Below are 14,256 nucleotides of genomic sequence, written 5' to 3' on the forward strand. Positions count from 1 at the left end.
ACTCGCGAGACTCTCTATATCCCAATAACTAACCTTGGCCACCCTTTTATAGGCTCTTGGCCGGTCATCGGGCATCCACACTTGGACGCCCGCCCGTCCATACTTGGGTGCCCGCCCGTTAGTATTTCCCTGACTGAGCTCGTCAATCAACCTGCCTAGTTCAAGCTTCCCCAAGCCTCGAAACTAGTCTTACGTGCGTGTAGCACACAGTAGATACACACTGTGCACATGACATACTCTCCTTCCTCTAAGAGCTCACTCTTGAGCTCACTAAAAAGCCAGGGTAATCTCTCTGAAGAGTAGTCAATGTCTCTCATGTAGCGTCCTCCTCAACACGATCCTTCCACTTGATCTTGTATTCCGTGATAAGCGTATTACGCAATCTTCGTTCACGAAATCCAAGAATCTTTTCAGGTTCGTGCGGAACAAATGTCATGTCCTCGACATCTATAATTTCTTGAGGAGTAACTAACTGATCTCCTCCACCCAATACTTCCTTAAGTCTACTGACATGAATTACAGGATGAACTTTCACATGAGAAAGCAAATCCAATTCATATGCAACTGAACCAATCCATCGTGTAACACGAAATGGTCCACAGTATCTAGGGGATAATTTCGGAGACCTACATGTCCGTAAAGTCTCAGAATCTTTCGGAACTCGCAAATACACTATCGTTCCTTAAGAGAACTCTCTAGGTAAACGATGTCTATTAGAATAAAACCTGTCTCAGTCTTGAGCACTTCTAATAGATTCCTTCGCAACTTGTAACATTTCCTGCATATCTTGCAAAAACTTACGTGCTGCATCATGCTGAAGTCCTGAGAATCCTACTGTAACAGGTGATCTTGGTTGAAAACCATACATAAGCATGACAAGACTAAACCCTGTACTCGTATGCTTAGTACTGTTACATGCAAATTCTAACATAGGAAGATAATCCCCTCGTGATCGATCTTGGTTCGAAACTCGAATCCTGCAAACAAACGAACAAACAAAAAACAAGGGGGTGCAGGCCTGACTCACCTCCCAACCATGACAGTCGTGGGCAAGCCCACAGTCTTGGCTGTCCCCACCGAGCCACGAGCTGAGCTAACTAGGATGACGTACCGACCAATCTCCTCCTCGCGACGTCCCATACCGCCACGAAGCTGCCCTCGCGGGCCTCGAGACTGCTGCCAGCCTCGGCTGCGCAAAGCAGGTGCACGTTTGCACTAGATCCAGGCTCCAAGACCATAGAGCTCTCACAAACTCGCGAGACTCTCTATATCCCAATAACTAACCTTGGCCACCCTTTTATAGGCTCTTGGCCGGTCATCGGGCGTCCACACTTGGGCGCCCGCCCGTTAGTATTTCCCTAACTCAGCTCGTCAATCAGCCTGCCTAGTTCCAAGCTTCCCCAAGCCTCGAAACTAGTCTTGCGTGCGTGTAGCACACGGTAGATACACACTGTGCACAACTGGATAATGTCATGTGGGATTGATGGTTTGTTGCGGATCATACAGAGGAACATCATGACCTCAAGCCTCTCAACTCATTGCCAATCCTCATCGCATAAAGCTGGCCCCCAGAAGGCTGCTCCATACATCAAGGATGGTGTGACGAGGGTGTTAAAAAGCCAACCCTTTGTCCCAAGTAAGCTCTCAAGGCCGCATATCTTTACGTCACTCTAGCATCTGTTGTGGGAACCAAGGTGAAGCATGGGCCACTGAAAGTGACACCAAGGTAGACACATGATAAGACAATCTCCACAAGATCCCCTCTATATGTGAAGCTCACTCAAGATGTGGAGGGGCGGGAGGTATTGAAGACCATTCCCTTGGTTTTACCAAGGTTAACATTGAGGTCCCATTGAGTGCAAAAATCAAGTACGGCATCCAAATGTCTCTGAAGCCCCTCGGCTGAATCTGAAAGGAGGACAATGTCATCTACGTAAAGTAGTAGGGGGATCAATATGCCTGCCAGCGTGAGACCAGACCCACCTAGTCTATCAATGAAGCTCAAGATCTCATCAATGTAGAGGCCAGAAGAGTGGGTGGTACAAGGCAGCCCTGCTTCACCCCAATAGTGTTGAAAACCTCTTGCAATGTACCTTCTCGGGCTCTCACTAGTCCAATGACGAAGTCATAGAGGGCGATGATGTTCCAAACCATGTTAGATGGGACTCTTTACCTCCTGTAGATGCTGTAGGCGACCGGCTCAAGGTACAGTATCAAAAGCTTTGCAGAAATCCACAAAGAAAAATCCACAAAGCAGGTAGTGAATCCTCTAATGGCGTGCTCTACCTTCCTCGATGGTGGAACAAAGGGTGAAGATGTGGTTAAGGGTAGCGTAGCTCCTTGAAAGACTGCCTTTCCTGAGGCTCTGCATCCCTCTCTTAGCGAATGAAGTTAGCTCCACCTCTAGCACCGATCCATAGAGTTTCGTGAAAGTGTGGCCAATCTTGATTGTCATGTATTTATTAGGATCAAAAGGATTTTCAGCTTTGAGAGAGAGTAGAGAGGGAAAAAAGAGAGAGAGAGAGTAGAGAGGGAAAAAAGAGGGAGTAGAGAGGGAAAAGAGAGAGAGAGAGAGAGAGAGAGAGAGAGAGAGAGAGAGAGAGAGAACATATTGCATGACTCAATGATTGTTGATTAATGAGTTAGCCTTCACCAAGTACATTGCTTTTATAGCCTAGAGGTTCATCTACTTCATAAACTCACATTGAATGCATACTTACCCACTTTCCTAAGAGTGGGTTCACACACACACACACACTCATAGGGAGTGTTCACACACATATAGGGAGTGTTTGTCAAAGTCACGCAGTAGACAGCAGCACGCACACCACCCTAGGGCACTGAGCAACGTTAGTGGTTGGGCTCCCATCTCCTAGTTGTTGCTCCCCCCCGAAAACCCGGCCGGAGGAGATATCTATGACAAGGTGCCACCACACCCTATATATGGCTCTTCAACTTCCCATGCTCTTGCATATGGAATAATAATCCACAACTTCGAGTCATGCGATAACCCGAGAGTAGCTACGAGAATTGCCACCTTTGCCACCTCCAACAATGTTCACACACATATAGGGACACTTACATATGGCTCCAAATCCCAACAACGATTTGGTAAAACGCATGTTTTACTCGCCGAAGATGAAGGCGTATATCCAGGTCTATGTCATGAAATGTCCTCCGTGTCAAGTGAATAAGGCCAATCACCTTAAGGCTGGAGGATTGTTGCATCCTTGGATATCCAGAGTGATAAAGTGGGAAAGTATTTCCATGGACTTTACGTATGTGGAATTACCTCGATCCAGTAGAGGACATGATGCTGCTTGGGTAGTTGTTGATCGACTAACAAAGATGGCTAGATTCTTACCAACTATGTCAACAATAAAGACCCTTGAAATGGCGCAACACTTTGTTGAGCAGGTTTTCAAACTTTATGGGTCGCCTTTGGATATTGTAAGTGATAGGGACTCGAAGTTTACTTGACATTTCTGGTAGTTGGTTTTCCAAAAATCACAGACTACATTGAGTATGAGCATCCTCAATCTGATGAGCAAACAAAGAGGATGAATCCGGTTTTGGAGGATATGCTTCGGGCATACGTCGCACATACCATGTGATTGGGAGAAGTACATCTCTATGGTCGAGTTTACCTACAACAATATTAAGCATACGACTACCGGCAGACACAATCCGTTTATGCTTATGTATGGATATGAACCCCGATCCCCTCTCACCTTAGGACTGTGAGGATTTGAAACTAGATGCGACTAGAGATTTGCTTGATATGCAAGAGATGTTTGTGCATGCTATTTGAAGGTACACCAAGAGTTCCGAGACTTGGACGCAAGGAAGTATCCAAAACTATCCTCTAGGTACTATGGACCTTACAGAATCCTGAAAATGGTTGGTGTGGTTGCTTATAAAAAACTTGAATTGCCTCCTTGAGACAAGCTCATCCCATTTTTCATGTGAATACTTAAAGAGAAATTGGGCGGCAAGGATACCATTGTGTCAACTCAAGAACTTGTTGATGTTGAGGACTTGTCCATTGTTCCACATGAGCTCATTGTCGTTTTCAAGGAGAGGAAGCTTAGAAATAAGTTGATTCCTGAATATAAGATTAAGCGGAAAGATAGGGCAGAGGTGGGAAACACTTGCTAGTTTGAAGCACAGATTCCTTGATTTCATTTCTGAGGACGTAAATGTTTGAGGGAGGGAAGTATGTTAATACCTAATGCTAACCACAAGGTTAGCCGATCTACACAGACAAATAATATGAAAAATTTCCTATGATAAAATATAAAATACTCATACACACATGCATGCACATATATACATGTAGAATGTTTTCCACAACCAAAAATTAAGAAGAAACATATTTTAATGACCAATTACAAAAAAACAAATTTTTTAAACCCAAAGGAGTTTCACTGGTTATAGTGCAAACCCTTCCCCCCCCCCCTCCCCCAAAAAAAAGGGACTCACCGTAAAATAGACTTGAAACCTGGACGGCCATATTTATCATCGGGAGGAAAATAAGTACCGCCGACCATCGGCTTCAGTTCGGGGGTGAGAAAAACACTCATTGGCCACCCACCACCTCCTTGGGTGGCTTGAACATAAGTCATATATACCTGAAAAAAAAACAATGCAGACACATTAGCCCCTAGTATAAAAGTTTTGATCATTTTAAACTAATTAAAAGAAGCACACTTGAACCATCATTTTTAAATTCTAAAAACAAATAAAGCACAAATAACATGGTGGACGTCTATAAATAAATGTATAATAAATTTCACAGCCAAAAAAATACATGAAAAAGAAAAAAGAATGCAAGGTAATTGGCCAAACAAACCAACCTTATCCACATCAGGCCTTTCCTCTCTGTCAACCTGAAACAAGAAATAGACCTTAGACTAGTTTAAAATTGAACAGGCTGTCTTTTTTTTTGGAGAGAGGGGGGAAGGGGGGGGGGGGGGGGGGGGGGGGGGGAGGGGATGGGATAGGATGCACACAAGCGCACGCACATGAATGATTATTACTTTTAAGAATTCAAGATCAGAGGGCTGAGGGTGACCAAAAATCCTTACCTTTATACTTACAAACCAATCATTCAAAATCTTGGCAACCTCTTCATTCTCAAACGACTCAACCTCCATAACATGACACCTGCATCATTACAACATCGTGACATTGAGAGGAATTGCATACAACTTTTGAAGCCGTTTCACAACATAATTGAAAGTCAAAAGCACTACATGCTGGCTGCATTTTCACAAGATGAGAGTGTGCTTTGATGGCAGATAAATTGAATACACTGGAAAGCTGCTCTAAAAAGATGATATTGCTTCCAGCCAACTTCAGGCAAACCAATTGGTACTACAACCCCTAAGCTATCCCAGTAGCTTGATCTATGAAGCCCCTTGTACTTGGATTCAATGCTCATTGCCACTATATTCAGAAGAGCACACGGCACTATCATGCATGTCATGACAAATTCAATGCAATGCTGGTGTGTGAGCATGCATGCATGCCTGAGAAAGAAATATTAACGTCTACAAAAGACCCCAAGGGTCTATGAGACCATAAGCGATACAATGATACCATGGGTATACTAAGCAATAGAAAAAGGAATTGAAAAACAACTATCACTGTTGTATATAATGTGATATCAGCATATGATCATGTGTACGAGGTAAACTAGCCATGAAGAGCCTCCTAGATCTGTATTTGTTGGATGGAGGGTCTTGATGCTCTGGGTCGGGGGCATCTGACCCGCAAAGTAGATTGTGCTCTATCACTAAGGACCCCTCTCAGGCACGTGCATACATGTGCATGAGAGAAACAAACAAACAAACAAACAAACAAACAAAGTTCTACTAATGTCTGCAGGAAGCCCAAAACGACCCATGAGATGAATACATGATTACATCGCCGCAAGAAATCTTTCGTGCTCCACGCGTCACCTTGTGCCATCTTGTGAAGCAGCACAGGATGTTGCCACGCACAGTCGTCCATCGATCGAATCTCCAATGCTCTCATCTGCAACTCGAGTGTCGAGCTCGGCTATGGTGGTAACCCAGCAGAAGGATTGTCCAGAAGAGGATCTGCTATTGGAATGAAAGAGGAGAGGAGAAAGGAGAAGACAGAGAAAAAGGGGCTAGAATGCGGGTTCTTTCTTCCAGAGCCAAGATCTATGCCTTCTGCTCTTCCAACTTGGTGCTCTGGTTTGCAATTGCTTGCATCATCATTTGGAACATGTCATACACACTCATGTCTACCGCCCTCGAAGGACTGCCTAGTGCTCCTTGTTTCAAAGTTCTTTGTTCTCTCTCTTCATAGAAGCTCGCCATAGTGGCAATATGCACATCCTTTCCGAAGCACAACAAAACCATCCACTATGCGTGTGGGAGACTTTCTGGAGGCTTCTAGAGGCTAAAAACCAACCATCCTTCTAGGGACAGGAATCACACCGAAAGGGGTGGTCCTCCAGAGTCTAGAAACCAACCACACAAGCGGAAAAAAAAATCTTTCTTTTTTTCTGGTTTTCTGGCTGATACTTCACACTTGAGGAAGGCTCTCATACCAATGTAACATGTGGAAGCTCAGTGGATAGAATCGGTAACTTCAGTGTTCAAAATTCAGCAATCTTTGACGATGAAGATAACGCACAACATAGAGAGAGAGGTGCAAAAATAGAGAGAGAGAGAGAGAGAGAGAGAGAGAGAGAGAGAGAGAAAGAAAGAAAGATATATTAACGTCTACGAGAGGCCAAAGTCGGCCTATGAGACAAAAAATAATACAACTGTGTTCTTCCGGTCATTGGAAGAAAAGAAAAAGAAAGAAAAGGAAAAGAAAGAAAAGAAAAAGTGTGCATGTGTTTGGATACAATTGTGAATCATCATGGATCGGTGGAGCCCATATACAAACAATATAAAGGGGGGTGGGGATGTGGATGGAGTGCTAAGGCAAGATGCATCTCTATATGCTGAAGGGGTAGTATAAGCATGCTATGCAAATCTATGTCTAACTCCATCCAGTGCCATAAGAGGGATATAAGATATCATACATCGCCGATGCTGAGTGTCCCCCACCACGAATGGTGTATTTGCTTTATTAGAACAATGTACAATAACGCAAATCTGTAGATCTGAGGATCTATTCTTAACCTGCACTCTTCACCTTGGCTGTAGCACTCCCCTTGGCTGCCATGGCCCTTGGAATACAGAAACCCCTTGTGAATTATGAGATGAATGACTGAAAATCATGCCTATGCTTTTATAGGTCCTAAGATGCTAGTCGGCTGGCTCAAACAGGGTCCCGCCTGTTATAATTCCTCACGACCTGAAAATACCCCTCATTGGGCAGCGCTTTTCACGCCTTGCCCTTCTGGCCACCCCATGCGCTGTCCTGACTGACTGCAGGCAGCCACTATGGCCTGCGCTGGCTGTTGGGCAGCCCATATGCCTTGGCCGCCTGACTTGGCTAGCCGACAGCCTGCCAAATCCCTTCCTTGGGCTGGCTGACAGGGCCACAGCCATCCCTTGGCTAGTAGCCAATGCCCACAAGTCTCTTGGACCCTTGGGGTGGCCTAAGGCCTACCCCTTGCCCATTCAAAGGATGCAACACCCCTTCCTAGGGTAGCCCTAAGGGCTGCCACATGCTTCCTATACAGATGCCTAGTGTCTAGCTACAAACCAAACACTCAGAACACCTGACATCATTCCAGAGGAAGACTCACAATACGCAACTGGCACTGCTTCATGTGCAAGACAATGCACACTTGACCAAGACCATGAATGGGATTTGTACACCTGACCTTGGACGCTTAGAGTGGAACTGTGGTTGACTTGTCCCGGACTAAGGCTCACATGGGACCAGTTTCCACTCCAAGTCCTACACATGCTATTTAGATATGTCCACGTGGCATCCAAGTGCGGGATGCACGTCACAACATCAGTACCATCATCATCGATAGCAACATTAGCATCATCATCATTAGCTTCAGCACCATCATCATCCAGCACGGAGTGCATGGAACGCCTGTCGGCAGCTTGTAGACACGTTGTCGGCAGCCAGCAGGAGCCATGGCAGCAGGTGGGGCAGCACCTAGTTGAAGGCCAGCAATGTGGGGCAAGCAGCAGAAATAAGCACAGTTTTTCATGGCATTTAATGCCTAATTTCTTGTCCAATACTGGCCGACAGCATCTGTTGCTGGCCGACCAGCATCTCCAACACATATATAAGCATCATTCAAGTCAATCATAATTCAGCAGCCATTCAAGTCAGTCATAATTCAGCAGCCATTCAAGTCAGTCATTTCATCATTCTGCATTGTAGCCATCAGTAGAAGTCATGTAAGGGGCCAGAAGTCACCCCTCGAGGGCTGACCAAGGGCCTAATCATTTACATTCAGCCATCTTTTGAACCATATGAAATACACGAAAACCTGACACCAACTATCTCTTTCTTCTCTCTCCTCTGTCTTAATCATGTTTTAATCAGCATCTTGTTCTTAATCAGGCTTAGGGCTATGTATCAATACAACAAAGGCTTCCGCACATGCAACAGATTGGATTTTCACTCGCCATGATTTCCTGTAGCAGTCCTTGGTTTAGATGGGGGGCCCGTGCTCATTTTCTCAATTGGTCCCCAGGGCTGGCTGACCCTCTCCCCCTCAGAGCATTATAATAGTGGATCTTTTCATGAGTGAGGATTCTTGGCGTTCATGATCACTAGTGACACATCGACCCTCCTTCGGTCAAGGTGTCCCGACAACAGTTCCTAGCCACTATGGCTTTGGGAGAGCCGACCTTTGACTCGTATCTAGTGGGATCCAGATGAGTGGGAGTGGCAAGGCCCCTTTAGCTTGGGGAGCCCTGCCACCCCCTTTTTTCATTACACAAGAAGGATGGGTTGCATGATCTAGCTTCATGAGATAGATGGTACCCTGCTGGCAGCTGGCAGACCACTAGCATTTCTTTGGAGATTTTTGGAAGCGTCTATGGGACACCTACTAGCCTAGGAAGGTCACACTCTTCCTCTAGCAAATCAGCCCACTGTAGCCTTGTTGTCGACAATTGGTTTTCCATGGCGGCACATAGTGAGTAATGCAGCCACCCCACTGAGTCGCAACGGCACTACCTTTGGGATCGTCCCAACGCCCAACAGGTTTGGCAAAGGATGCATGCGCGGAAGCCTTGTTGAACTGAACCACATCATAGCATTCATGATCAGCCACTAAACATAGTCCCAAGGTGGTGCACAGATCCAACAGAAGAATGCGGTCAAGGTAGCATAGGGAGTGGTCTACAATAGGCGAAGCTGGAGGGAAGCATTTTCTGGGGGTATGTACTCAGAAACAGTAGATCATTAAGCTCTTAGATCGATTCCAAAGGCCTAACAACAGGCATGATCAATTTCGGCAAGTGACCCGCCGATGTGTAAAGGGAAAGGGATACTAGGGATGGGGACAACAGTGGAACAAATGCTCAATTCTCCACCAAGACTTGGAAGTGGAGATCAGAAGTGGAAGGTGTTTAGACAAAGTGTCAAAATTAGATGTAGAAGGTCAAAGTCAGAAGTCCAAGGAGGAAGGATGACAGAGTGTCCACCCCGTATCAAGTTTAGCAAGAGGGGATGTCACGTGCACACCCGTGCCATGGCTAATCTTCACCATGAACAACATAATCCCTGATTAGGACATCATTATCATCATAAGCAATATGGAGGGCATGGGAACCCAGTTGGCAACCACCATCAAAGGCATCCAGCCAGTAGTCGACAGCCATCAAGGGAGCCTAGGCATGCAAGCGCCAGTCTACAAGCAGACTGCCAGCAATATGCGATAAGTATGGAAGTAAGCGCAGCAATTGAAGGGACATTTTATGAATACTTTGTCCAAGTGCTGGCCGACAGCAACAACAGTAGGTCGAACAACACCTCAAGCATATATATAAGCATGAAGTCATCATTTGCATCATCATTCATATTTTGCAGAAGTAGCATTTAGTAGAAGCATGTAGAAGGGGCTAGTGGTCACCCCTAAGGGGTAGACCAAGGGCCTAGAGTATGTACATACTTTCATGTCACCTTTTTGTACCATATAATAAAAGAAAACCCTAACACCAACTCTACCTCTCTCTTCTTCGCTCTCCTCTATCTTATCATGTTCATTCAGCATCTTGTTCTTAATCAAGCTTAGGGTTGTGGATCAATACAGCAAGGCTTCCGCGTATGCAACATTAAGAAGTGATTCTTCCATATCCTTCTATGCTAAAAATATCTCAACTCGTACAGAATTTGACAAAGGTGCTTTAGAAACTCTTGATCCTTGCGAAAATCCGAAGGTTTTGATGCGAATGGAATTTCCATATAGACAAAGGTGCTTTAGTAACTCTCCTAGATTCTAGGAATTGCATGCTTTAGGTCCAAGACAGCTTCCTTGTAAAGATTCACATGTTCATGTTTTGTTCAGATTTGAGCATCTGGTTTCGCAAACCACTCATCACTCACTCGTCAATTCGACCATTGGAGTGCAAAATCGCCCTCGAAACCATTCATCACTCATACAGGCGGTCTGGTCAATTTGACCACCCAAGTGCTAAATCCAGTCATCTGGGCATCTCAACTCTGACCACCCGACTAAAAACTTTGGGCGTTCTGGCCAATGGCCACCCATATATAGAAATAAGCTGTCACGCGCACCCATGCATTGTGGTACACAGTGACAAACTAGCTCATCAACAGTGCAAGAATTATGTACAAAAGTAGCACCTTTTAGGATATTTTGTCATATGCTGTGACCCCTTTGCGATCCCCAATCCAAGGCATGTCAGGCACGAGCTACGTAGGTCAGTCTACCAACCATAGAGGTCAATGTCGGGTGAGTCCTCTTAACCCAATGTGGAGAATTCAGCAAGTGTTCATCATATAGGTGCATGTAGAGGTCAGCCATAGCAGTAGGATGCATTGTAAACATTCAATTGCATTCCATATAGTAGTAGGGGCCAGCCCCAAAGATGGACAAGCCTTGCAAGGGGTAGCCAACACCCCTAGCCAGCCTATAAGACCAGTCGGCCAGGTTCATTATGGCCTAGACAGCAGTCGGCCAGGATAGGCAGCCAATCGGCCCGTTTATGCAAAACAACTTGACCAGCATTAATTCCTATTTTATGCAAGTCATGGACTTTTCTGCAAGCCAACAGCATACTAAGGCAGCTGACCAGCCCCTGTGATCACATACAAGAAGGCAAAACCTGTTTAGTCCCAAAATTCAGCAAATAAAATCAGAGATTATCAAGAAAAGTCAGTCAAGCATGTGTGCATAGGCTCCAGCCTTTGCATACCTACAGCCACTCTTGTGCTTTCAGCCCAAGGCAAAGAAGCTCAGTCTCTTCAAGAGTATTCAGCACACCACCCTCAATATCGGGCCGGTGTATTCTCTCGAAGATAGCTTCACAATCACCTTCAGCTTATGCACAGTTCTGCCTAGTGTTTGATCGCTTTGTCCTTGCGTCAGTCAGTCAGTCAGCCAGTTTGTCTGCTCAGGCTTGTGGACATAGTTTAGCTTGTATACAATTCTCCAGAAGAAGAAATAAAGCAAATACTCCTGCTTGCAAGGGGGGGTGGGGGCCTTCAGTGGGTAATTCGGGACCCCATCTGGTGTTGTCTCTACTACATCTCTTTTAGATTCATGTATGTTGTTTTAAAGGATTGCTAAAGACTCACTAAACTCAGGTTTAAAGAAAGGCTTCATTGTTTCACACGGTCCTAGCTCGGCGCATGCTACATTGGTATTAGAGCTTGGGATGTGATTCAACCAGGTAACCTAGGGTGAGAGCATCCTGTGGATAGTTGTTGAGATCAGGAAAAACCACTCGCCCATCCACCATGGCATCAAGCTCCGAAGACATACATATATACCTAGATGAATCCAGGAACATGCCCAAATTCACCTTATAAGAATGTGCAATTTATAACCTCATGGTAGTCATCCATAAGACATCACTAAAGAAGAAGAACCATTCCAAGAAACGCTTCCGCAAAAAAAGACGAAGACAACCAGAAGTTAAAGGAGCAGATAAGGAAACTTCAGATTCAACTAGAAAGAGTCCAAATGGGAAAAAAATTTGGCAAAATTACAAGCAACCTTGGCCCATCAGGAGACACCCAAAGAACGAAGTGCCTCAATGGAACAATGGTATCGATGGATGGCTGAAAAGGAAGAGCGAGACCGTGAAGCAAGACTGACCCAACAGCTGCCAAAGAAGGCCAAACGCAAGGCCAAAGAGAAGCGATTGCGGGCAGGGCTCGAAGCGAAGGCGAACCACGATCAACAGGCCCAAGAAGACTTGAGGGACCAATTCCAACAAACACACCGGGCTCTAGTAACTTCTTTCCACCCTCCTCAATCCTCCACAACCCCAGCCATAGCCTCAACAACAGTTATCCGTGCCTCACCGAACTTCACCAAGTACGATGGCAAGTCCAACCATTCGGTTGTGACTCAGGTTATTCACTGGTTTGTTGCCCACTTTCCACTTTCCAAGATGACAAATATCCAAGACAAAGTCCATCTGTCACAAGAAGGAAGGGACCCGAAACGATAATAGACCAACCCAACACTTCAAATACCAGACAGAGCAAGAAAAACACAACGCCTTCAGGCTCACTCCACCATCTGCCGTATAGTCGGCACTCGCCCCAGCAGAGGGGAGATCAGGGATCTACTTCAGGCTCGCCTTCTTGCAGATGTGGGCAAGATCCTTGATGTACAGCTCTTGGGCCGGGGACATTATCAGATCGAGTTCGAGGCCGCCCAGAGCGTTGCCAAGGTCATTGCCATGAGTCCTCTGGATATCAGGGGTGCTCGGGCTTTCTTCAGGCCTTGGCAGCATGGATTTGACCCAGCTGCGGCGGAGCAGGGAGAGCGCCTCTTCCACATTACAGTTTGTTTCCCTGGTCTCCGCCGGGAGTATCTTCCGCTCCTCTCCAGGCTCGGAGCACTGGTGGGCTCGGTTCTTGAGACGGGCCCCTCAGCAGCTTCAGTGGTGGCCAGAGCAGCTGGGCTACCTTCGGTCAGAGTGTTAGTATCTGACATCTCCTCCCTTCCTAAGGTCATTCAGCTACCTAGGATAGGGGGGGGGTGGATAGATCAGAGAGTGGAGTTCTCGGGGCTCCCGAACCAGTGCTTCATTTGCAGGCAGGTCGGTCATTTGGCCAAGGCCTGCCCTCGCAGGAGACCTCGGCCCTCACCACAGCAGCAGGCCACGGATGGCCCGCCCACAGATTCGGCTCGGCAGGCTGCCTCAGGGACACCTGCTCAGGCCACAGAGACCTCGGAGTGGCAGCCTGGACAGGGGCGCCGTCGAGGGAGACAGCCACCGCAGCACGCCCAGGTACCGCTGCAGCAGCAGCCACAGTCTCAGCCTCACTGGGTTCCCGTGAGGAACAGATTTGCTCCCCTTCAGGAGGAGACCCCTGCAGCGACCGAGGACCAGGAGATGCCAGCTCCCCCTCCTTCACCTCCTCCACACCCATCCCCTCCCACCGCCTCGCTTCCACCATCGCCTCCTCCCGCCCCCGCTCCGGTCTCGGCAGCGGCTCCCTCTCCTCCTCCCTCGCCTCCCCCTCCTCCCCCTCCGCCCGCCTCGCCTTCCCGGGAGGTCCTGGCAGCTCCCTGGCGCTCACCTGCAGTCCGGAGGGCGCTGAGCACTGACCTCGCTCGAGCATCACAGAGGAGACCTATGCCGATTAGGGCCTCACGGATTTCTTCTATTCGTAGTCGGCTGAGTCGCCTCGGCATTCGACAGCGCTCGGCGGCGTTTGATTATACCTTCACACGGCTTTTTGGAGCAGAGGGCCCCCATGAGCCAGCACCCATCCGAGTGCATGTAGTGATACCTCCGGCCCGCGGGGAGGAGGCACTAGACTCAGCAGTGGCCTTCTCGTTCCCTCTATGTGGACCTTGTGACCGGGAGTGGACTCTAGAGCTCGCTCTCAGCACGTTGAAGACTCAGGCAGTTGAGTTTTCACATCACATGAGCGATTTGGAGGTTACAGATGTGCTAGGCCGACTTTGGGAGTTGGCTCATTTTGTCTTGGATCCCGAGGGTGTGGATACATCCGGGATTCGACATTTGGTCGTGCGCATAGTTGCAGATTTGGCGCGCGACCCAGGATATGTGAGCATTCACGAGGTTACTATGTCAGAGCAGGAGGCAGTCGCCATGGGTCACAGCCACTGGCGCCTGATCC

At 47.1% G+C, this 14,256-nt stretch overlaps 1 protein-coding gene across 5 annotated transcripts in view; it reads right to left on the reverse strand.

The window, feature by feature from the left end:
* Positions 1-14,256, reverse strand: part of LOC147617160 (catalytics) — a 112,364-nt gene that overhangs the window by 43,723 nt on the left and 54,385 nt on the right. For all 5 annotated transcript variants that reach the window (XM_086776767.1, XM_086776765.1, XM_086776766.1 and 2 more), the window contains 3 exons: positions 5,088-5,166; positions 4,857-4,889; positions 4,483-4,631 (listed from right to left, as the gene is read on the reverse strand). In XM_086776767.1, the coding sequence (XP_086632893.1) occupies positions 4,483-4,631; positions 4,857-4,889; positions 5,088-5,166 (261 nt within the window). The remainder of the gene's footprint in view (positions 1-4,482; positions 4,632-4,856; positions 4,890-5,087; positions 5,167-14,256) is intronic.

Source organism: Cibotium barometz, chromosome 37, assembly GCF_041138505.1.
Source record: "Cibotium barometz isolate CiBa-2024 chromosome 37, ASM4113850v1, whole genome shotgun sequence".
In the NCBI taxonomy this organism is placed as follows: Eukaryota; Viridiplantae; Streptophyta; class Polypodiopsida; order Cyatheales; family Cibotiaceae; genus Cibotium; species Cibotium barometz.